We start from the raw sequence: 21,308 nt of genomic DNA, 5'->3' as shown, positions 1-21,308 counted from the left end.
CTCAAAAAGATAAGGTTCTGGATGTCCCAAAGTAGTTGTCGCTGGCTTTCACAATGTCTTTAGTGTTAACAAATAAAGAACATGCTCTCTATGCTGTTGTTGCTATTGACAGAAGTAGCATTCGTTGCTATGCGCTCTGTGAAATTAATGCACCCAGGAAAGAAGTAATGCTTAAAATGACCAAAATACTGTAAGGACTACATGTTATCATGAATGCCTGCTACTCCATTGTTATAGCATGAATATAAAACATTGCTGGAGTTTTTTTAGAACGTGTTATAACAGAAATGGTGAATCCCCATTACCAGAATTGTTAGCCGCCTCCTACTAGCAGTTTTTTACTATGTAGATTGCACAGAAAAAAGAATGACATGTGTTCTTGTCTCCCATAGGGATTGTTGATGAGGGAACAAACTCTAAAAAAAAAAAGTGCAGTTTTCATTTAAGCATAGTAGTCATATTTCTATTAAGAAAGCAACATAAGTTTACAAATGATTTTGTTCAACTCACTTAGCATCAATAAAACTTTCTGCACCTCGCCTTGCTTGGCAGCAGGGTAGAGTTGGCGAGGGTGGAACCTCAGTTTCTTTTTCCTAAAAAAACAAAAAAACAACAACTTTTGATTTAAACAGTTAACATTTTTCGGGAGCACCAAGCATCCATCTCCATTTAGTAATTGTCAAGTTCTCCAGGTATTTTCACAGCCGTGCCCAAACTTGAAAGGGCCAGTTGGACTCAGGAAGGACTCAAAGGGACAACTCGATCCTTTCAAGTTTGGGCACGGCTGTGAAAAAATCTGGAGAACTTGACAGTTGATAACCAGTTGCGTCTTCTGAGTCCAAACAGGAGCTGTCTTCCTTCCTCTTAGCAGCATGTCAGCAGGGTGACTGACTGAAGCTCAAACATTTTGAGCACGTGCTCTGAGCAGGTGAACAGGTGAATTCAATCAAACCAATCTGTTGGAAGCAGGTGGAGATGTTCAGCCCTCAGCTCTCACTGTTGCCCCTTCAGGCCTGGAGTGTGCTCTACAAATCAGTGGTGTTTGTGCTGCTCTGTACTTTGACTTGACAGTAATAGTGGTATGCCACGCCTTTCTATATACCTAATAAGATATTATTTTGACAAGTGCTTGTAATTATACCAGGTAGGCTGCGAATCCCAGTATGTTGGCCAAGCATAATGCAGATTTACCATGTAGCCTAGATATTGTACATTTATGGTTAATTTTATCAGAAGAAACCTACCATTTCTACAATGTACAAATTAGAAATTGATGGCGTGAACAACTCTGCAAACATTTCGGCGACATTGTAATGAGCAGACCAGCCAGTAAACCACACACCCAGTCATTTCTACGCACACGCGCGCGCGCGCGCACGCACGCGCACACACGCGCACACACACGCACACACACACGCACACACACACACACACACACACACACACACACACACACACACACACACACACACACACGAACAAGAAGCGGCACAATACCCAGAAGACTCATGTTACGCTTGTCTGCAAATTTTGTGATTTTTACTCAACTAAATGTTAAAACACAATTTAATCATATAGAAATACATTTACAACACAGTTGAATGGACAAATACTAACATTAATTTTATGGTTTTATTGTTTTTGTAAATCCACCTTACCTGCCTACCCTGACTACACACCCATGCTACTTATTAATCTATTATATCCAAACTTTTAACATATTTGATTTTTTAATATGTTTATTGCACTGTAGCTCTGGTTAAGAACATATTTCCATTTCCTTTGTGTATATGCATTTACTCTGAAAATGACAAGTAAAGGAATCTGAATCATAGTGGTTAATTATTATCTTAATAGCCCTTGAGATGAGCAGGATATGGCCATTTTAAAGATGCTGAAACCAATCATGTAAATCAATACTGTACATGCTAAGCTAGCTGAACAATACAGCAACATCTTAGCTTTGTATTATAGGTGACAAAGCAAATTAGTGTACTATCTAATAATACAGTATGCCTCATTAATAATGTATTAATTATATTTTTTTAATATGCCAAGGGCCAATGAAAAACCAGCCTCTGGGCCCCACTGTGGATTTCCCTGCTCTAAATTATCCATTAGTGTAAATGTTCATGATTGTTTGGCTACGCGCCCGGTAACTGACTGTCAAGGGTGTACCCTGTCTCTCGGCCCAAGTTAGCTGGTATAGGCTCTAGCTCAGCATCTGTGTTTCTACCGCTTTAGCTGACAGAATACTTGAATACTTAAATACTTGAAAGCAAACCTTTCAGTGTCCTGCGTGAGAATTGCCTTTTGTAGCGCTGCCCTGCTGGGTCCTGGTGGAAGAGCACTTGGGCTAACAGGCTTCCCGTTTGGCATACAGACAGAAGGCCCCACGCTGTCCACCCCTTCTTCTGGAGGGGGAATGGTGGTGACGGACGCAGTTGAGGGTGCCGGTTGGGTTGGTTGCTGTTGTTGTTGCTCCACGGTCAGTGTTACCATTCCATGGCTGCGCATACGTGCACTGGTAAAGGCCATACAAAAGGATAATGTAACCCACATGACATTTTTTTTTATAAATATGACACTGCGGCACCTTGATTTATGAACCCCTTTTTTTGCAAACTTTTCTATTTACAAACCATAAGATTGAGCCAAATATGTCTTTCTGTGCGAACCATGGCTGTGTACGAACACTTCATTCATATTGTGTCCAATTGGCAGAAACCTTGTGCCAGAGGCGCAGCCATTTTGCGGAGCCAGAGCCTTCCATGCCACTACACCAGACCTGGGCAAATTAAGGCCCAGGGGCCACATGCGGCCCGTTAAGCTTTTCAATCTTGCCCGCCAGACATTCCCAAATAATTTTTTTAGATCTTTAAGATGGAAACTGTAGCTGCCATTATGATGTGCAGTGATGTTTTCAAATGACCGTAAGTCTTGAACTATACAAAGTATTTCAATGGTTGGAATGTGCGCTTTTGCATGATATACTAGTTACTATGGTAATCTAAGTCACAGCAGCTCAGACGAGGCACCAAGCAGTGTGGGCGTGGTTTGTTTCCACAGAGTGTTTCCAGAACGGCCAGCCTGAAATGCGGGTGACAGGGACAGACGCGGAAGGAGATTTTTACAACAAAGTTCTGCAAGAAAAGTGATATATCAGATTGTAGGTGGAGTTTTTTTACCCTTCGCATTCATATTTCGCCGTGTTTGTTGCATTTTTCTTGCGTTTCGCTTGATTGTAAAATACGTCGATCGAGAGGGGGTGTGACGTTCATATGTTGTCAATATTCAGTGTTTTATCGTTCATAGTTAATATTATAAATCCCACATTCTTTATATTCATGTACATTCTGGGTGTCTCATTCAGTAAAAAAATTTAAAAATCCATTTCGTTTTTAAGGCGGTCTGTCATAACAATCAGACATTATTGTGAGGTTTTGTATTAGTGTTCCTAAAAATAGATATACCGGCCCCCAGACACATTTCTTTTCTCTAAATTTGGCCCCCAGGTCAAAATAATTGCCCAGCCTGCACTACACTGTGCTTCAGCGTGTGTATTTTTAATGTTTTTTTGGCATTTTGCAAACTCAATAGGAGTCCCAAAGAGACACCAGATCAGTGTGGAAAGTGGGAGGGAATTGCTGTGGGGTTAAAAAAAAAAAGACTATTGGCAAGGAGTACATCAATGGCGCTAGCAAGTAATATGGAAGAATCGACTAAGTAGTCTTTGCAATATAGCAAGATTTTAATTGTGATGAGACCTGACTTTTCTGGAAAAATATGTCAAAGCGGACTTACTGTATATCACAGCGGAGAAGACGGTACTAGAGGGACACAAGCCAATCAAGGATCGCCTGCATCGGTGGCGTCATTATCAGCACGCACACACGCACGCACGCACGCACGCACGCACACACACACCCCTTCTATTTTTCCCGTCCGTTGTGTCTGCCTGCTTTCAGCCCCAGTCAGCTCCACATTTAAGTTGGAGTTGAAGTTAAGTGGATTTTACTTTTTAAACATTTATTATTGCAGCAATGTTGTTATTAAACGGCAGCCGCACTTTTTTTTTTGCCTATAAGTCACAATCCTTATGAGAGACAAGAACACATGTCTTTTTAATGCATTCTAACTCGTAAATAAAATTAAATAAAAGTACGCTTACAATAGGAGAAATACGAGCCATGAAGTCATGGTGTCATTGCGTCTATTCCGACCATAAAACCCAATAAATAACCATCCAAAAAGCGCCAACTATTTGAATTTTGTGACCTGAATATCAACTAAGTACTGTATTAGCGATATTGTTATTATAAGCGCTAACGTTAAATACCTATTTATTTCGGCGCATTGATTACAGAGAGATAACTTTTCTTATGCTGCTGTATTGACATCATCAGCTAGTGAGTTGCTTTCTTGCCTCGGAGCTCACCTGCATATTACATGGATGAGGCAATAAAGACCCGAAAAGACGCTTTATTATTCAGGAGGATTATGAGTAATTCTTCATGTAAACGAAAACATGTGTAAACAAGAACAAAGAAACTTCCTAACAAATGGCATCCCAGTGAGAGCAAATGTTGTACGGCAAATGATGTTTAATTTTCTTTGTTGATTCTCTTGTCTGCAGTGAGTAGTAATCATGTGATGTTGTTGAAGGAAAAAAATCAACGTTGTGGTGAATTAATACGCCGCTGTATGCGTAAAATGAGCTAAATATTACATATTATTATGAATGTGCCTGTAACTACATTACATATATACTTACAGTGTGTATATAAAACGTTGACAAAAGTGTTTTGAATGTTTTTCAAGCGCTTTATAGGCAGAATAGAGAAACATCCATAGGCTTTATTGTAAGCACACTTTTGCTCGCATTTATTTAAAAGTTAAAAAATAGAAAAACATGTGTTCTTATCTTACATAAAGATTTAGAATGATGGGCAAAATTCAACAAAAAGTGAAGTTCCCTTTTAAAGTTAAGGATTTTTGTGATTTCAGATCGTTTGTGAGGGCACTAAAGGACTTGTGTGCACGTGTTGGCAGAGCACCTGCATACGAGACTGTTAAACTTGTCGTCCTTGTTTTGGCTTGTTATTAAAGAGATTTGTTTTACATACAGGACATTAGATCACTTTATGTTGTGTTCAAAGTGTACTAACCTTCACTAAAACTTTTGTCGAGGCTGGAACCCAATTTTTGTCTTTACATTGTTTCTTATGGAGAAAACTTGCTTCACTATACCAACTTTTCTATTTCTGAAGAATGTTCAACAACCAATTAACTTCATAAATCAAGATTCCACTGTATAATGCCATCCAGAGTAATCAGGTTAAAAAGGCAAATACAATTTGAAGGTTACAAATAGAATTTTACCTGACAGGCCTTTCAGGCATCTTTTCGTCCTTCATCCCTCCTGTGGAGGCCGTCAGCGAGGGCGCTGTGGGAGCAGATGGCGGCAGAGACGGTGTTGTGGTGGAGGACGCTGACATGGTGACAACCTTAGTCATCGAGGCGGCTGTGGAGCCAGAGGAAGGTATGGTGACTTCCTGAGCCTCGGTAGCATCTTCACCACAGTGGGGACAGAAAAGCATCCCTCCATTTCCCCTAATTCGCCCTCCCCCGAGCACTGTCACACACCCCCGGTGGAAACGGTGGGCTATGCGCTGGTCCGGACAGCACTCAAGGAACGTTCCCTTGAAAAAGACATTGGGCATGAAAAAGGGCAACTCGAAAAGAACCAAAAGTGGTGATATAAAACTTACAGTAATGCAAAAGTAGCCACAGCCGGGGCAGCAGTGGTGCTTGACCATGTGTGAGCGATGAGTTTCACAAAGCACCATGAGGTTTACTCTACTAGACGGCCGCATGGTCTCTCCTTTGCTCGTCACATTTGTGCAAGCCCTCAACTGGTAGATATAACCAAAAAAAAGACAGTTGGAAATAGAGCATAGGGGTTATAGGTGACGATTAGCAGGGAAGTTCTTTTGATCAAATGTTTGGAATGTAACTTCCTGTATGCAGTATGGATCATTAGTCTGGAGTACGTACGTACAGTGGAACCTGCTAAAGTCAACCAATATACCAAGTCCCGGTCCACCAGGAAAAGTGCCCGCTTAAGTCGACACTGACATACATTGTTGACTGTCTTTTTTTCTTTAACAGCCAATGTGGTAATTTTGATGAAAAATTGGTCTATTTAGGTCACCATGTGTAGTATCGTCAAATTCCTCATTATCATTAATCAGCATAAAAAGGCAAGAGCAACTAAACTAGTGCCTAGTTACGCAGCATTAAAACGCACAAAGTTATTGTTCTGTCCAAAGTAAGCTTTAAAAAAAAAACATGACAATATTGACATAACAAAATTACAGATTTATTTTTATTTTTTTAGATTGCTATTCACCGGAAAATATGCACATGTACGAAAGCTTTATTGTTGTTATAGTCAAGACATACATATGAAATTACAGAAACAGCTCTGTTAGATTAGATTTAGGGATGTGAAGAAAAAAAACCACTGTTAGAAATCCCACTATTTTTCAAGTTTTGTGTTTGCTATGCTTCCCTGACAATGTTAAGTCTTAGTATCTTGTTATTTTAATGGTTAAGCTTTTATTGTTTTGAATATTGTTTTTTTACTGTAGCACATTGATATGTATTTAAATCAATAGCACATATGTAATATCTATTATGATTATTTATTATTTCTGGCAGGAATTGTGGCATCCTACTCTGTTCAGCGGTCCTTGAATGCATCGTAAAAGCACCTCCTTCTCGTATTCCTTTGAGTATAGAACAGTCACATTAAGAGAGCGCGGCTTGTAGGTTCAATAGCTTAGTTGCCCAGACAGCAATGTGTTTATATAAGGTTAGATTGGGGTATGTCCAATAATGGCTTTTTTGCCGATATACGATATTCCGATATTGTCCAACTCTTAATTCTGCGATTCCGATATCAACCGATACTGATATATACAGTCGTGGAATTAACACATTATTATGCCTAATTTTGTTGTGATGCCCCGCTGGATGCATTAAACAATGTAACAAGGTTTTCTAAAATAAATCAACTCAAGTAATGGAAAAAAAATGCCAACATAGCACTGCCATATTTATTATTGAAGTCACAAAGTGCATTATTTTTTTTAACATGCCTCAAAACAGCAGCTTGGTATTTGGGACATGCTCTCCCGGAGAGAGCATGAGGAGGTTGAGGTGGGTGGGGTTGGGGGAAGGGAGAGTAGGGGGTAGAGGGGGTGTATATTGTAGTGTCCCGGAACAGTTTGTGCTGCAAGGGGTTCTGGGTATTTGTTCTGTTGTGTTTATGTTGTGTTACGGTGCGGATGTTCGCCCGAAATGTGTTTGTCATTCTTGTTTGGTGTGGCGTCACAGTGTGGCGCATATTTGTAACAGTGTTAAAGTTATGTATACGGCCACCCTCAGTGTGACCTGTATGGCTGTTGACCAAGTATGCCTTGCATTCAGTTGTGTGTGTGAAAAGTCGTAGGTATCAGGTGATTGTACCGGCACGCAAAGGCAGTGCCTTTAAGGTTTATTGGCGCTCTGTACTTACAACCGTGTACCAATACGTACAGCGGCGTTTTAAAAAGTCATAAATTTTACTTTTTGAAACCGATACCGATAATTTCCGAACCGATACCGATCATTTCCGATATTACATTTTAAAGCATTTATCGGCCGATTATATCGGCAACCCGATGTTATCGGACATCTCTAGTAAATACCGTAGGTTTATCAAAGTGCAGTTATCAAAAACTTTTTTTCCATAATTTTATTCAAAATTGTAATACTAACCGTTAGGAGTTTTACTGCGCTTATCATTAATACCGCCTCTCGTTACATCCCTAATTAGAGTATGAAATGAAATAAAAATATATTATTTATTATTGCCCAATTTCCTTAAGTCAACAAGCAACAAGTAAAGGTGAAAGCAACAAGTAAATGTGCAAGCAATGGCTAGTTTAAGTCAACACCCAGTGTCAGAGGCATTGACAGAAACGGGTTCCAATGTATAATTGAAATTTTAAAACTTCATTATAAATTTCATTATAAGAAATACATATAGAAATACTTTTTCATAGATGCCCACTACTAATCCTTCAGGCATCTTCTAGATGTTTATGATAACAATAGGTGGCCGGTCTCAAGCACCTCCTATTCATTCTAGACATGTACTGAAGCAAACATCTGCAGGAATAACTGCAAAAAGGTCAAAGTTGACACACACCTCTCCATTGCTGCTCTCAGTGGCCATGCACTGCCTGGTGACATGGTGGCCGGAGCTGTCAACGCGAGGAGCCTCCATTCTGCAGCTGCACAAAGGAAGCTCTTCCAGCCTCTCTGTGTCGCCTCCATCACTTCCTTCTGCAACCACAACATTCTTCATTACTTTTCTTACATCATTGTTATTATTGCATGCATTTATTCATTTCACACACACACACGCAAACGCACACACACACGCACATACATTAATTTCTAACTAGAAAGGTCTCACCATATCTTTTTTTTTTTACTTGATGATATCACATACTGTATGGAAAGCAGTTTAAAGTGGTCCCCGCTCTATCTCTCTAGAACAGGGGTAGGGAACCTGTGGCTCTTTTGATTACTGCATCTGGCTCTCAGATAAATCCTAGCTGTCATTGCTTAACACTATAAGTAATGAATAATTCTGCTGCTAACCACAGTGTTAAAAATAACGTTCAAAATATAAAACATTCTCATACATTTTAATGCATCCATCCATTTTCTACCGCACCAGTTCAAGAAGTCGCATTAATGGTAAGAAGTATTTTATTTATTATTGGTTAGCTTCAGAATAACAATGTTATTAAAAAGAATAGGAGACTTATTGTACTCTAAAAATGTTGGTCTTACTTAAAAAGGCACGTATGTAGTTGTATTCAGTGTTAAAAAATATTATATGGCTCTCACGGAAATACATTTAAAAATATTTGGCTTTCATGGCTCTCTCAGCCGGTTACCGAACCCTGCTCTATAAGCTCGGGGGTCCTAAGCCTGGAAAACGTTGACGATCCCTGCACTACGGCAATCAAAGTATAATATTTACCAGTAAGTTTTTTGAGAACATTAGCTGCGTTTCTAAAAAACGTGCAAATTCATTCCAAGTGTTTGACTCAATAAAAAAGTGTTTTTATATTGTTTTGTAATTATTCAGCATGCTCTAAAACATATATTTTCTGGTAACCAATTCAATTCAATTGCACTCAAAATTATTCAACCATCATTGTAAATTTTATTTATATGCAAAGTATATTGAAAATAAAAGAAGTAAAAAAGTAGTTTGCAGTAAACCAACACTAACAAAAACAACTCATTAGCTCAAAACAGTAAATAATAAAAACAACCCTACATTTCTTTTTTTTTTCTACATGAAAGTGTGTACATTTAGAAAATACATGTACTTTGCAAAGGGAGTTAAATAATTTGAAGTACAACTGTGATTAAGTAAAAACAGGACCTTTAACACCACAGTGACAAGATACCTGTGACAATACAATTCCTGAGAAAAATTGTGTGTGAAATTTGTGAATGCTGTTGACGCTGATGCCGAACTGCAATGCTGTAAAACGTGCAGAGCACTAGCCGAAACTAAATGCCGGCGAAATTGCTTATGTCAGCATGTGTCGAGTTATAGGACTCTGAGGTGTACGCCTGCTGAAGCTGAATTGAAATGCTGCATGCTAACAGTTGTCATGTGTTAACTACCAAGTTACATGACTCTAGGGTAAATGGTTACAAAATTTGCCAAAAAAAGTTAGCATGGAATAAGAAAACTGGTTGGAATATTATACGTGTGAATACTACAAGTACTGTATAAACCTACCATGATGAGGTGAGAGCGTCAGGCTGTCGGCAGCAGCGATGTCCAGGGCACCTAAGGGAACCTCTGTGTACTCAGTGGATCTTCCATCTGAAAGCAGTAAAAAGACAAATCCGATGACGCAAAAAGTACTTTGTTTATTGTACGTGGAACTCCTATCGTACAGCAAGGGTTTGCGTGGCGTCGCAGACCTCTCAGGCCTTATTATAGCAAGGGTAAATATTTACAGAATTTAAACAAAACAATGTTTCTGCCTTTACCATGACCATCCCATCACCCACTTGAGCTGTCGATATTACTTTGCCCGTTATCTTATTACCGGCCATTATTATCGTGAGCTACATTTACACTACAGAAGATGCAGTCGGCAGGAGCGTTGAATGTTTTAAAACCACAAATTTGTCATGCATATGCAGAGATTTTATACTCAAATAATGCTGATAAGAAAGCTGACTAAGACTACAACCTGACTTCTGATCTACATTTCTGCAAAGCATAGGGCTCTTCAGCACAGCCTCTATTATCATTCATGAAAAGAGGAGCAGGTACTGTGTGCCATTGTTATCAATAATCGTTTACTCTTTAAATGTTATTAAACGCTATGTGCGTTTAGAATTTCAATAAAAAACAGCATTACAGTGTAAAATTAGATTTTTTTTGGTAAGGGGGGCAGAGTATTTGCTGCACAGTTGGAGGAACATTGTATAGCTCGGTTGGTGGAGTGGCCATGCCAGCATCTTGAGGGTTCCAGGTTCGATTCCCGCTTCCGCCATCCTAGTCACTACCGTTGTGTCTTTGGGCAAGACACTTTACCCACCTGCTCCTAGTGCCACCCACACTGGTTTAAATGTAACTTAGATATTGGGTTTCGCTATGTAAAGCGCTTTGAGTCACTAGAGAAAAAGCGTTATATAAATATAATTCACTTCACTTCACTTCACTTGTGTTTTAATGACTCCAGGGTAAACAAAGTATTTGCATATAAATATGTTACTGTAACACGAATATAGGTTACTAAGTAGCAGTATCGCATCGTATAGACATGAAAAAGTGGTATTGGGCCGTGCCTAATGTTAATCAGGTTTTGTCATGAGTTAGTCATTAGGTCACTAATTTGTATAAGAACATGAATACACAAGTATAGTTTACCATTGAAGATATTTTTTTTTTACTGTTAATCAGTGTTATTTTATGTAAGACTTGATACCAAATGACAAGAACATGTTTACTTTGTCACTCACCTCCGACAGCTTCCACTACATCACAGGTGATTTGTTCTTTTCCTGCCTGATGCCATGGGAACTCCTGAGATTTGTTTTGAATGGGTGTGCTTCTTTTTGATTCAGATTCTGAATCCTGCAAAAGAGAGAGAATATTTCGATCTGATAAGCCAATAAATGTGATATATTGCTTTGACACAAATTGTGCAAAATCGGCACTATTTCCAGTCAATGCAAGCCTTTGCTTGTACTAAAAATAAAATCGCAAGGCACACATAGACAAACAACATTCCCACTCACATTCACACCAATGGTCAATTAAGTCTCTGATTAACCTGAAATGCGTGTTTCAGGGATGTAGGTGGAAGCTGGAATTCCCAATGAAAACCCACCCACGCATGGGGAAAACATGCAAAGTCCAGACAGGTAGTCTAACCCTCAATCTCCTGTCTGTGCAGCATGCTAACCACTGTATGGTCCCCAGCACTCACTTTTTCAACAAAGTTACAAGAAAATAACTCACTTCCTTGAATCAAATAAAGTCTTGATATTCGGCCTACCGTATTTTGTGTATTATCAGAAAATGTCTTCTCAGGAGTGCTGGCAGATATGTGGTCCACTTTTCTCTTTTTTGCAACTGCAGAAAAAGTGACACTTTAATAAGGACCCGGTAACACAAAGAAAAGTTTACCATATTAAGGTAATTCACATCCTAAAATAAATACCAACATTGGACATTGGACTAAACGTAATCAACTCAAGAAATCAATTACCCGATTGTTTTTTGTTGAACATAATTGAAACCTGTTTATGTCTACGCTCCTCAGACTGGCTGAAACAAGCTGTTGTCAATTGTCAATTGGTTAGTTAGTCAACTCAAAAGGTTATGGGCGGATTTTTATGAAACTTTCAAGAAATGCCCGAAATGGGATAAGGAATGAGTAAAAAGATTTTGGAGGTGATACTAATCTAATATTGTAACAGCGATCCAGCACCTCCCCTCACGACATTGGGGCACGCAAACAATTGTTATACTTTTTTAATCAAACTTGAATTTAATTTGATGCATGTTTTTAGGGCTGCAACTATTAATCGGTTAAATTGATTAATTACATAGAAAAAAGCTTTAATTTATCTTTTGTCGCTTCGATTAATCTTTAAATAAGTGTAACTCGTAAAATCCGGACTGCACGGAGTGCCTGGAACCTGAAATACACAGACATAAATGTCTGCACGGCCGCTGCAGTACAGCATATGTTGGTGCCATGATATGTGTGGCCACGAACAGCAGAGCTTTTTTTGCATAAATGCAAACAAAAGTGAAATTTTAATGTTGACGATGTGCATCTGTGTCGTTTACACTGGTGAATGCATGTGAATGAATGATAGGTGGTGGTCGGAGGGGCCGTTGGCGCAAATTGGCAGCCACGCTTCAGTCAGTCTACCCCAGGGCAGCTGTGGCTACAAATGAAGCTTACCACCACCTATATGTGAATGTGGAGTGAATGAATGATGGGTTCTCACTTCTCTGTGAGCGTTTTGAGTGTCTAGTCAATAGAAAAGCGCTATATAAATCTAATCCATTATTGTTATTTTAGATAAGCAACATTTCCCCAAAAAGTGCTGGTCCCATTTAAAGTTAAGTTAAAGTTAAAGTACCAATGATTGTCACACACACTAGGTGTGGTGAAATTTGTCCTCTGCATTTGACCCATCCCCTTGTTCACCCCCTGGGAGGTGAGGGGAGCAGTCGGCAGCAGCAGTGGCCGCGGCCGAGAATAATTTTTGGTGATTTAACCCCCAATTCCAACCCTTGATACTGAGTGCCAAGCAAAAAAACTATGGGAATAAAACACAGTGGACAGTGACTTGTGAGTTGGTCGACTTAAACAGGTTGTCAACATAAGCGAGGCCGACTTACGGTAACCTCTGAAGGCCCAAGCTGTTTGTTTACATGCTTTTTTTTTATTTCTCTTTGCTATTTGCTAATAAAAACTAAGAATCATCTTTTGATATGATGTACTTAGTCCATAAGTACATAAACATGTACTTCATCTTTAGTGACATGCTAATTCTTATTTTTACACTTTTCTTTCTCCCCAAATTCCATTGTACCGTATGTTATACTCTTCTGACACCACCAGATGACAGTATAAGTGTCCACATACGCGGCCATAAGACCCCAATTCAGTAGTGTACACAATTTTGGAAATAAGACCTAAAAGGTGCTGTCCACGCATGTGGCCACTAAGCCTTTAGAGGTCAGGTTGTCAACATAAGCGAGGCCGACTTAAACAGGTTCCACTGTATAACACAAGTTTGAGCCAGTATATGAAGACACTCACCAGTTTCGGTATCTGAGGATGACCCTGAAGGAGGCATTGGTGCACTTGGTGTTTGAATTTGGCTCATCTGTATATTAAAGTAGTTAGTGGTTGAAGTGATGATGAAAATATAGAGTCAATGCAACATAGTTATTAAATACTTGATCAATAACATAGTCAAAGCAGGATAGCTATTCCAAGATGGTGCCGCTGCAGTGGCTGCTGGTTGCAGGAGCTCTACACTCTTGTGTATCCTCCTTTTGTGTTCTTGATGTGTCCCTCTTGTTTTCATGTGTTTGTTTCCTTTTGGTTGGGGCCCTGTTGGGATTGCGCAACAAGAGGTGGCACTTTCGTGACTTCTGCGGTGCCTTTTTGAGAACTTTTGGATCCGCCTCAGGGAGGTCTTTTGGCCATGTTTGCACCGGAAACCAGCTGCTGGCTGTCTGCCACACCGGAGTCCCCGTGGAGAGCCCGCAGGACATGCGGGGGAAGAAACGGGGCTACGGAGCTAGCGTTGAGCATCAGGATGGACAAGCTTAAACAAAGCCCTGGATAAACGAGCATGTATCGGAAACTTTGGTCTCCTTACACGGATTCTCGTACATCTGTACGGGCTGGACATCGGCCGAGAGCTAGTGGGCAGCCTAGGCCTCGACTCTCTTGGTTGGGGCTGTTCCTGTCTTGTCTCCCCCCTAGCAGATGATGGCATGAAGTACTGCAGAGGCCACCGCAGTGTACAGTGTGTGGTTGTTGATATTATGTTTTTGTATTGTTTTTGTTATTTGTCTATGTGTGGTGCAATCATATATGAGCAATACGTATTATTTATTGCAAATTTTTTGGTTTTTCGATGTTTTTTACTTTGTAGCTGTATGTAGAAATGGAGCTGCTGAAGTGGCAGCATCAGCTCTGTGCTCTTTTTTATGTAGTTTATGTAATTTGTGTTCTTTATTGGTTTTTTCTTGTTTTTTGTGGACTGTTTTTATCTACACAGCAACCACATCATTTCCCTATTGTAGTATGAATAAAGTCTATCCTATCCTATTCTATTTTAATAGAGCACGGGTATATTTTACCATAACTCTGTTAGGTCCAGAAGGCTTACCTGCGCTGGTGGTGGCCGGTTCATTGTTTTGCGTGCTCGATGGATTTTAGGGGATTCACTTAAAAGTGATGGAGAGGAGGACGACGAAGGCGCAGACGGCAGCACGGGTTTACTACTGACAGGCCCAGAAACACTCATCTTTGCTCGGCCTGGCGACAGCGTCAAAGACGTGGAAGGAGAGGACAACAAGGAGGACGACGACATTTGTAAGGATTTGGCAGCATGCCCTGAAAAAGAGAAGTACAAAGCATTACAGTGGGACCTGCTTAAGTCAACAATCAATCAATGTTGACTAGGTTATCAAGTCCTGGTCTAACAGGTTCTTATTTCTAAAAAGTGGATGTTGACATACAAGGTCCACCGCTTTTGTCCACATAAAATTTGAGAAGAAAAGGCAAATTTCTATACAAATTAATAAATAAATAAATATATATTAAAAATAAAAATAAAAATAAAAATATATATATATATACACAGTACAGGACACACTTTCAATTTTATGCGTTTTCTTTATTTTCATGACTATTTACATTTTAGATTGTCACTGAAGGCATCAAAACTATGAATGAACACATGTGGAGTTATGTACTTAACAAAAAAGGTGAAATAACTGAAAACATGTTTTATATTCTAGTTTCTTCAAAATAGCCACCCTTTGCTCAGATTACTGCTTTGCACACTCTTGGCATTCTCTCGATGAGCTACAAGAGTTACCGTATTTTTTGGAGTACAAGTCGCTCCGGAGTATAAGTCGCACCGGCAGAAAATGCATAATAAAGAAGGAAAAAAACATATATAAGTCGCACTGGAGTATAAGTTGCATTTTTTGGGGAAATGGATTTGACAAAACCCAACACCAAGAATAGACATTTGAAAGGCAATTTAAAATAAATACATAATAGTGAACAACAGGCTGAATAAGTGTACGTTATATGAGGCATAAATAACCAACAGAGAACGTGCCTGGTATGTTAACGTAACATATTATGGTAAGAGTCATTCAAATAACTATAACATATAGAACATGCTATACGTTTACCAAACAATCTGTCACTCCTAATCGCTAAATCCCATGAAATCTTATACGTCTAGTCTCTTACGTGAATGAGCTAAATAATATTATTTGATATTTTACGGTAATGTGTTAATAAATTCACACATAAGTCGCTCCTGAGTATAAGTCGCACCCCCGGCCAAACTATGAAAAAAACTGCGACTTATAGTCCGAAAAATACGGTTGTCACCTGAAATGGTTTTCACTTCACAGGTGTGCTTGAAAAACTAGAATATAAAACATGTTTTCAGTTATTTCACCTTTGTTTGTTAAGTACATAACTCCACATGTGTTCATTCATAGTTTTGATGCCTTCAGTGACAATCTACAATGTAAATAGTCAAGAAAATAAAGAAAATGCATTAAATGAGAGGGTGTGTCCAAAATTTTGGCCTGTACTGTATATATATATATGCCCGTTTACGTCAACATGCATTCTAATATTACAGTGTTGTGTTGAAACGACAACGTCAAACATAAATGTATACGAATGAGGAATGACTTGGATAAATGAACATTCAAGATCACTTTAGCATCTACTGAACACTCTTCAGGCTTTCCCGAAGATTGTCAAGATACCTGGGGGCGTGGTCACCATGACATGATTGTATAATTTGCTATGATTATATGATGTTCTTTAAAAGAGCTCAAAAAATGTATGCATACATTTAAAAATAAATCTGTGTTATTATCATTTAGTAGTAAAATTTTTGCATATTATATCGTTTTGCTATCATTTCAATTGTTGCTGCTTATTGTACAATGTACTTTGTTGAGAATTTTTTAAGACTTTTAGTGACTTTTTCTTTAATAAAAACGACTAGCAACAAATCTAGTATCTTTTTCCGGTGTTATTATAGACTGTAATCGTGTTTACAAAAATCTACTTCTGTGCCTCGATGTCCCCCGGCGAAAAGCCAGCTGCAGTGAGCATGACGTCACAATTGCTTCGCGCAGCTGCTCCGCTTGAACTTTCTCTCCTTTTTACTATTTGAACAATTTGTAGATCGCTGTCCGCAGGTATATCTGGGATGTATTAAAGTTACATCCACATCGCAGAATTGCTGACTAAGCTCCAGACTATCGCGTGCGTCTTGTTTACTTTATCACAACATCTGGTTTTGGCAGCGCTGTTATCTGTGATCAAAGTCTTGTTTTGGTAACACAATTTTAGGTGCATCACTAGTCAATAGTGCGCAAAAAATAAGCTATGTTTATATACAATCATACTGTAACAACCTGGTGGTAGTAATGTTTTATGTTCGTGTGGTTTTAATTTAATTAGAATTTTTCCCATGATCACAAACACACCCTCGGTGCCTGAAAGCAGATTGGCGTAGAATTAGGAAGTGTTGTGTGTCCGGAATTGAAGCACGGAGACGATGAATTGGGCTGGTTGTTAGCATGAGCTTGAGAATAAAAGTTAAAAATACCGTCGGATATTGCGTGACGACTTCTAGAGGCTACCATACTTTATATTACTTTAATTTGCGTTCACACGTGTGAAGGTGTGACAGCTATGATTTTGCCTTGGCGGTGTGCAACGTTTAGTTACATTAAATGCAAACCCTGTTCTACCTTTTGTACTTTGCTACGAGTTCTTTCTTGAACTCAATGGTGTTTCTCATCTTCTTTACCAAAATGCTTGCACTAGTGTTGTATCCAAGAATTACTGTGCTTACACAACTTAGACTGATGCCATCACTTATACATGCGCTAGACGGCACAACATGTTACAATGACGTGACTCCACAACCCCACGTCAGTATGCTACAACTCGCAACTTTCTTTGGCCCTATGGTGGCTTATTTTGAAGACGTACTCAATAAAAAAAAGCATAGACGGCAAGTATGTATGTATGCTTTGTTACCTTTGGTGAAATTTGTCAGAATCAAATGAAAAGTGGGGCGTACGAAAACCGACTTGCCAATGTGCTGTCTTGTTACACTGCATTAATGCATGCACTCAAGTTTCAAAATAAAAGCATATTACCCTGGATTCTACCACAGCAACTAACAAAATGTACACATTTAATAATTTTTTTAAAGATTGTTAGCCACCGGCAGAAACTTTGCCAGTTACGAAACTTCATCATTGAAGTCCAGACATACAACTAAATTACCGAAGCAGCTCTGTTAAAAAGGAGTTTAAAACCCACAAAAGAAAACTAAAATTAAAATATGCATAAATGGAGGAAAACGATGTTAAAAAAAAACTGCCGTAGGTTAAAAAATCTGTTCTCGCCTGTTCTCCATATGTCAAAGTAAATGTGCAAACAGTAACTATTTTTGGTTTTGAACACCTTATGTCAGTCGGTCAGCGGGACATCGACATTAATTGGTACCACTGTACAAAATTGCCAAAATAAGGAATTGGTGGCGATTCATAAGCAATACTTTACCTGGTTTGTTAAGTGGGGAGGACTCAGGTGGCCATTTTTCTCCATCCTCTCCATCTTTGGGCGCATCCCTTCCCAACGGCTGGGCGCTCAACACTGGCTGCACGCTGCTAAATGGTTCAGTTTTTCTGGCAACAGCAGTCATGGTGTTGTCCGCATCATCTGAAGAAAAAATAGGATTTCATGGATTAAATATTTTTTCATTTAAAAATGTAATAAAAAAATAAGCTGCCGAGCAGACTTACCCTGCTTGACTTGACTGGGCCCAGCTATCGACTCACATTTCGAGTCTTTTTCTTCTATAGAATCCTGGTGAAAAAGCAACACATTTTACCCATTGAAAAACATTTAGAGGAAGACAGTATTGTTTATGTTTCAACCATCTTCGAGGGATTTTACTATTTATTATAGTGGTCCGAATCCAAATCATGCACCTCTTATGCAACTACACTCTGAATGCACAAATGAAAAACGTGTTAGAAAACTTTAATTGTTTCTGCTGAAACTATCTTGGTCGTCTTGCTGGATATGTCCAATGCTGCTATCAATAAATCGTCACAATTGCACAAAATGACACCAAAGGGTCAATGACATGAAATGCATGTGAGTGTGTGTGTGTGTGTGTGTACTTTAACTACTTTCACATTATTTAAAATATTTGTTCAATTATATGGCAGCTCAAGCCACAAAATATAAGGTGGCACACCTGTCCGTAACTTTTAAAAATGGTACATTAATAGTATTAAACTCAAAATAATATTTTCTTTATATCCGAAAGCTTTCACAAAAACACAAAAAAGTTGTTGAGATAACTGAATAACTTTTGTCCAGCATTTTGTATGTTGTCAAATGTCAGGGCAGCATAAAACACACTTTTATTGTAAAATTTAAAAATAAGTAAACATGTACCATTAGCATAATTGCATTTTAAAACATTATTGGCAAAAGCCAACGCTAATGCAGAAGCATGTTTAATTTATAAATAGTTGTAAAAGTCAGGTGGCGCAACTGAACTGGAAGTCCATCCATCCATCCATTTTCTACCGCTTATCCCTTTCGAGGTCGCGGGGGATGCTGGAGCCTATCTCAGCTACAATCGGGCGGAAGGCGGGGTACACCCTGGACAAGTCGCCACCTCATCGCAGGGCCAACACAGATAGACAGACAACATTCACACTCACATTCACACACTAGGGCCAATTTAGTGTTGCGAATCAACCTATCCCCAGGTGCATGTCTTTGGAGGTAGGAGGAAGCCGGAGTACCCGGAGGGACCCACGCAGTCACGGGGAGAACATGCAAACTCCACACAGAAAGATACCGAGCGCAGGATCGAACCCAGGACTTTCGTATTGTGAGGCAGACGCACTAACCCCTCTTCCACCGTGCATGTACCTAAATAGAAAATAATCTAAAATTATTTTTTACGTTTTGTAAATGTTTATTATTTCATGCCTTTATTACCAGTAGGCTAGACTATTGTAATGGTCTCCTTGCAGGTCTTCCCAAAAAAACTGTCAGGCAGCTACAGCTAGTTCAGAACACTGCTGCTAGAGTTCTAAAAAAGACCAAAAAATGTGAGCACATTACACCAATTCTTAAATCCTTACATTGGCTCCCTGTACATCAGAGAATTGATTTCAAAATCCTCCTGCTCACATATAAATCAGTACATGGTCTAGGGCCGAAGAATATCACTGATATGCTCCCACTATATAAGCCCTCTAGATCACTAAGATCTTCTGAGACCAATCTGTTAGCGGTTCCCAGAGTAAACTCAAATCAAGGGAGAGCATCATTCAGTCACAATGCAACAAATAGCTGGAATAAACTTCCTGAAGATGTCAGACTTTCCCCAACTCTGACTACTTTTAAAACTAGACTGAAAACGTTTATGTTCACCTTAGCTTTCAGCTAAATCTTTTAACTTTTAACGTCCGCATTGTTTTTATTTTTATTGTCTGCATTTTAATTTTGCTTTTATTTTCTTTCATTTCACTTTGTTGTCTGTGAAGCACTTTGAGTCTGCGTTGTGTATGAAAAGTGCTATACAAATAAAGTTGCCTTGCCTTTATTTTTTTAAATATTTGTAAATAATATATATGTAAATAAAATGTTCACGTTTATAATTTGACAGATAGTAAAAAATCTGCACACTATGAACTCTAGGAAAACATTGATTGATTGAGACTTTTATTAGTAGATTGCACAGTACAGTACATATTCCGTACAATTGACCACTAAATGGTAACACCTGAATAAGTTTTTCAACTTGTTTAAGTCGGGGTCCACGTTAAGCAATTCATGGTACAAATATATACTATCAGCATAATACAGTCATCACACAAGTTAATCATCAGAGTATATACATTGAATTATTTACATTATTTACAATCCGGGGGGTTGGTGGGGGGGGGGGGTATGTTTGGTTGATATCAGCACTTCAGTCATCAACAATTATATAATCTGAGAAATGGACATTGAAACAGTGTAGGTCTGACTTGGTAGGATATGTACAGCGAGCAGTGAACATAGTGAGTTCAGAAAGCATAAGAACAAGTATATACATTTGATTATTTACATTTGTATATTTACAATCCGGGGAGGTGGGATGTGGTGGGGGGAGGGTGTTTGTCTAAGGTTGTAGTTGCCTGGAAGTGTTCTTTTAGTGCGGTTTTGAAGGAGGATAGAGATGCCCTTTCTTTTACACCTGTTGGGAGTGCATTCCATATTGATGTGGCATAGAAGGAGAATGAGTTAAGACCTTTGTTAGATCGGAATCTGGGTTTAACCTGGTTTGTGGAGCTCCCTCTGGTGTTGTGGTTATGGCGGTCATTTACGTTATGGAAGTAGTTTGACATGTACTTCGGTATCAGGGAGGTGTAGCGGATTTTATAGACTAGGCTCAGTGCAAGTTGTTTTACTCTGTCCTCCACACTGAGCCAGCCCACTTTGGAGAAGTGGGCTGAAGAAGAAGAAGCGTATTTGTCATTTTAAGCAACAATACACATTAAAATGACATCCCCATACATGAAACAGTAAGTTATTGAAATCACAAATACATGCATGTTGTTCATTCATTGCAGACACACATGAGTGTTGTGTTGGTATGCTGTAGGAATGAGCACATTTAAAGCCGTGCAACAGAATTGGGTGAATTACTAAAACCACTGTAAACATGCAACGGAAAACGACCTCCAATATATATATATATATATATTTATATATATATATATATATATAAACAAACGCAAGACTTAATGGGGCAGTGATTCTAAACACAATACTGTTGCAAGCTAACGGCTAATGCTAACAGTTCAGGAAAGCTTG

General features: G+C 39.0%; 1 protein-coding gene across 1 annotated transcript in view; it reads right to left on the bottom strand.

The window, feature by feature from the left end:
* ehmt2 (euchromatic histone-lysine N-methyltransferase 2) overlaps positions 1 to 21,308 on the bottom strand; it is a 40,102-nt gene that overhangs the window by 18,592 nt on the left and 202 nt on the right. Inside the window, exons 2-13 of the mRNA XM_061982619.1 lie at positions 18,224 to 18,287; positions 17,982 to 18,140; positions 14,527 to 14,753; positions 13,443 to 13,509; positions 11,658 to 11,734; positions 11,119 to 11,233; positions 9,881 to 9,967; positions 8,258 to 8,394; positions 5,772 to 5,915; positions 5,383 to 5,702; positions 2,285 to 2,524; positions 511 to 593 (exon numbers count right to left, since the gene is read on the bottom strand). Coding sequence (XP_061838603.1) covers positions 511 to 593; positions 2,285 to 2,524; positions 5,383 to 5,702; positions 5,772 to 5,915; positions 8,258 to 8,394; positions 9,881 to 9,967; positions 11,119 to 11,233; positions 11,658 to 11,734; positions 13,443 to 13,509; positions 14,527 to 14,753; positions 17,982 to 18,140; positions 18,224 to 18,287 — 1,720 coding nt within the window. The remainder of the gene's footprint in view (positions 1 to 510; positions 594 to 2,284; positions 2,525 to 5,382; positions 5,703 to 5,771; positions 5,916 to 8,257; positions 8,395 to 9,880; positions 9,968 to 11,118; positions 11,234 to 11,657; positions 11,735 to 13,442; positions 13,510 to 14,526; positions 14,754 to 17,981; positions 18,141 to 18,223; positions 18,288 to 21,308) is intronic.

The sequence above is a fragment of the Nerophis lumbriciformis genome, linkage group LG21 (genome assembly GCF_033978685.3).
Source record: "Nerophis lumbriciformis linkage group LG21, RoL_Nlum_v2.1, whole genome shotgun sequence".
Taxonomy (NCBI): domain Eukaryota; kingdom Metazoa; phylum Chordata; class Actinopteri; order Syngnathiformes; family Syngnathidae; genus Nerophis; species Nerophis lumbriciformis.
Note: the sequence above shows the minus strand (reverse complement) of the source record. Positions and strands in the feature narration are given on the sequence as shown.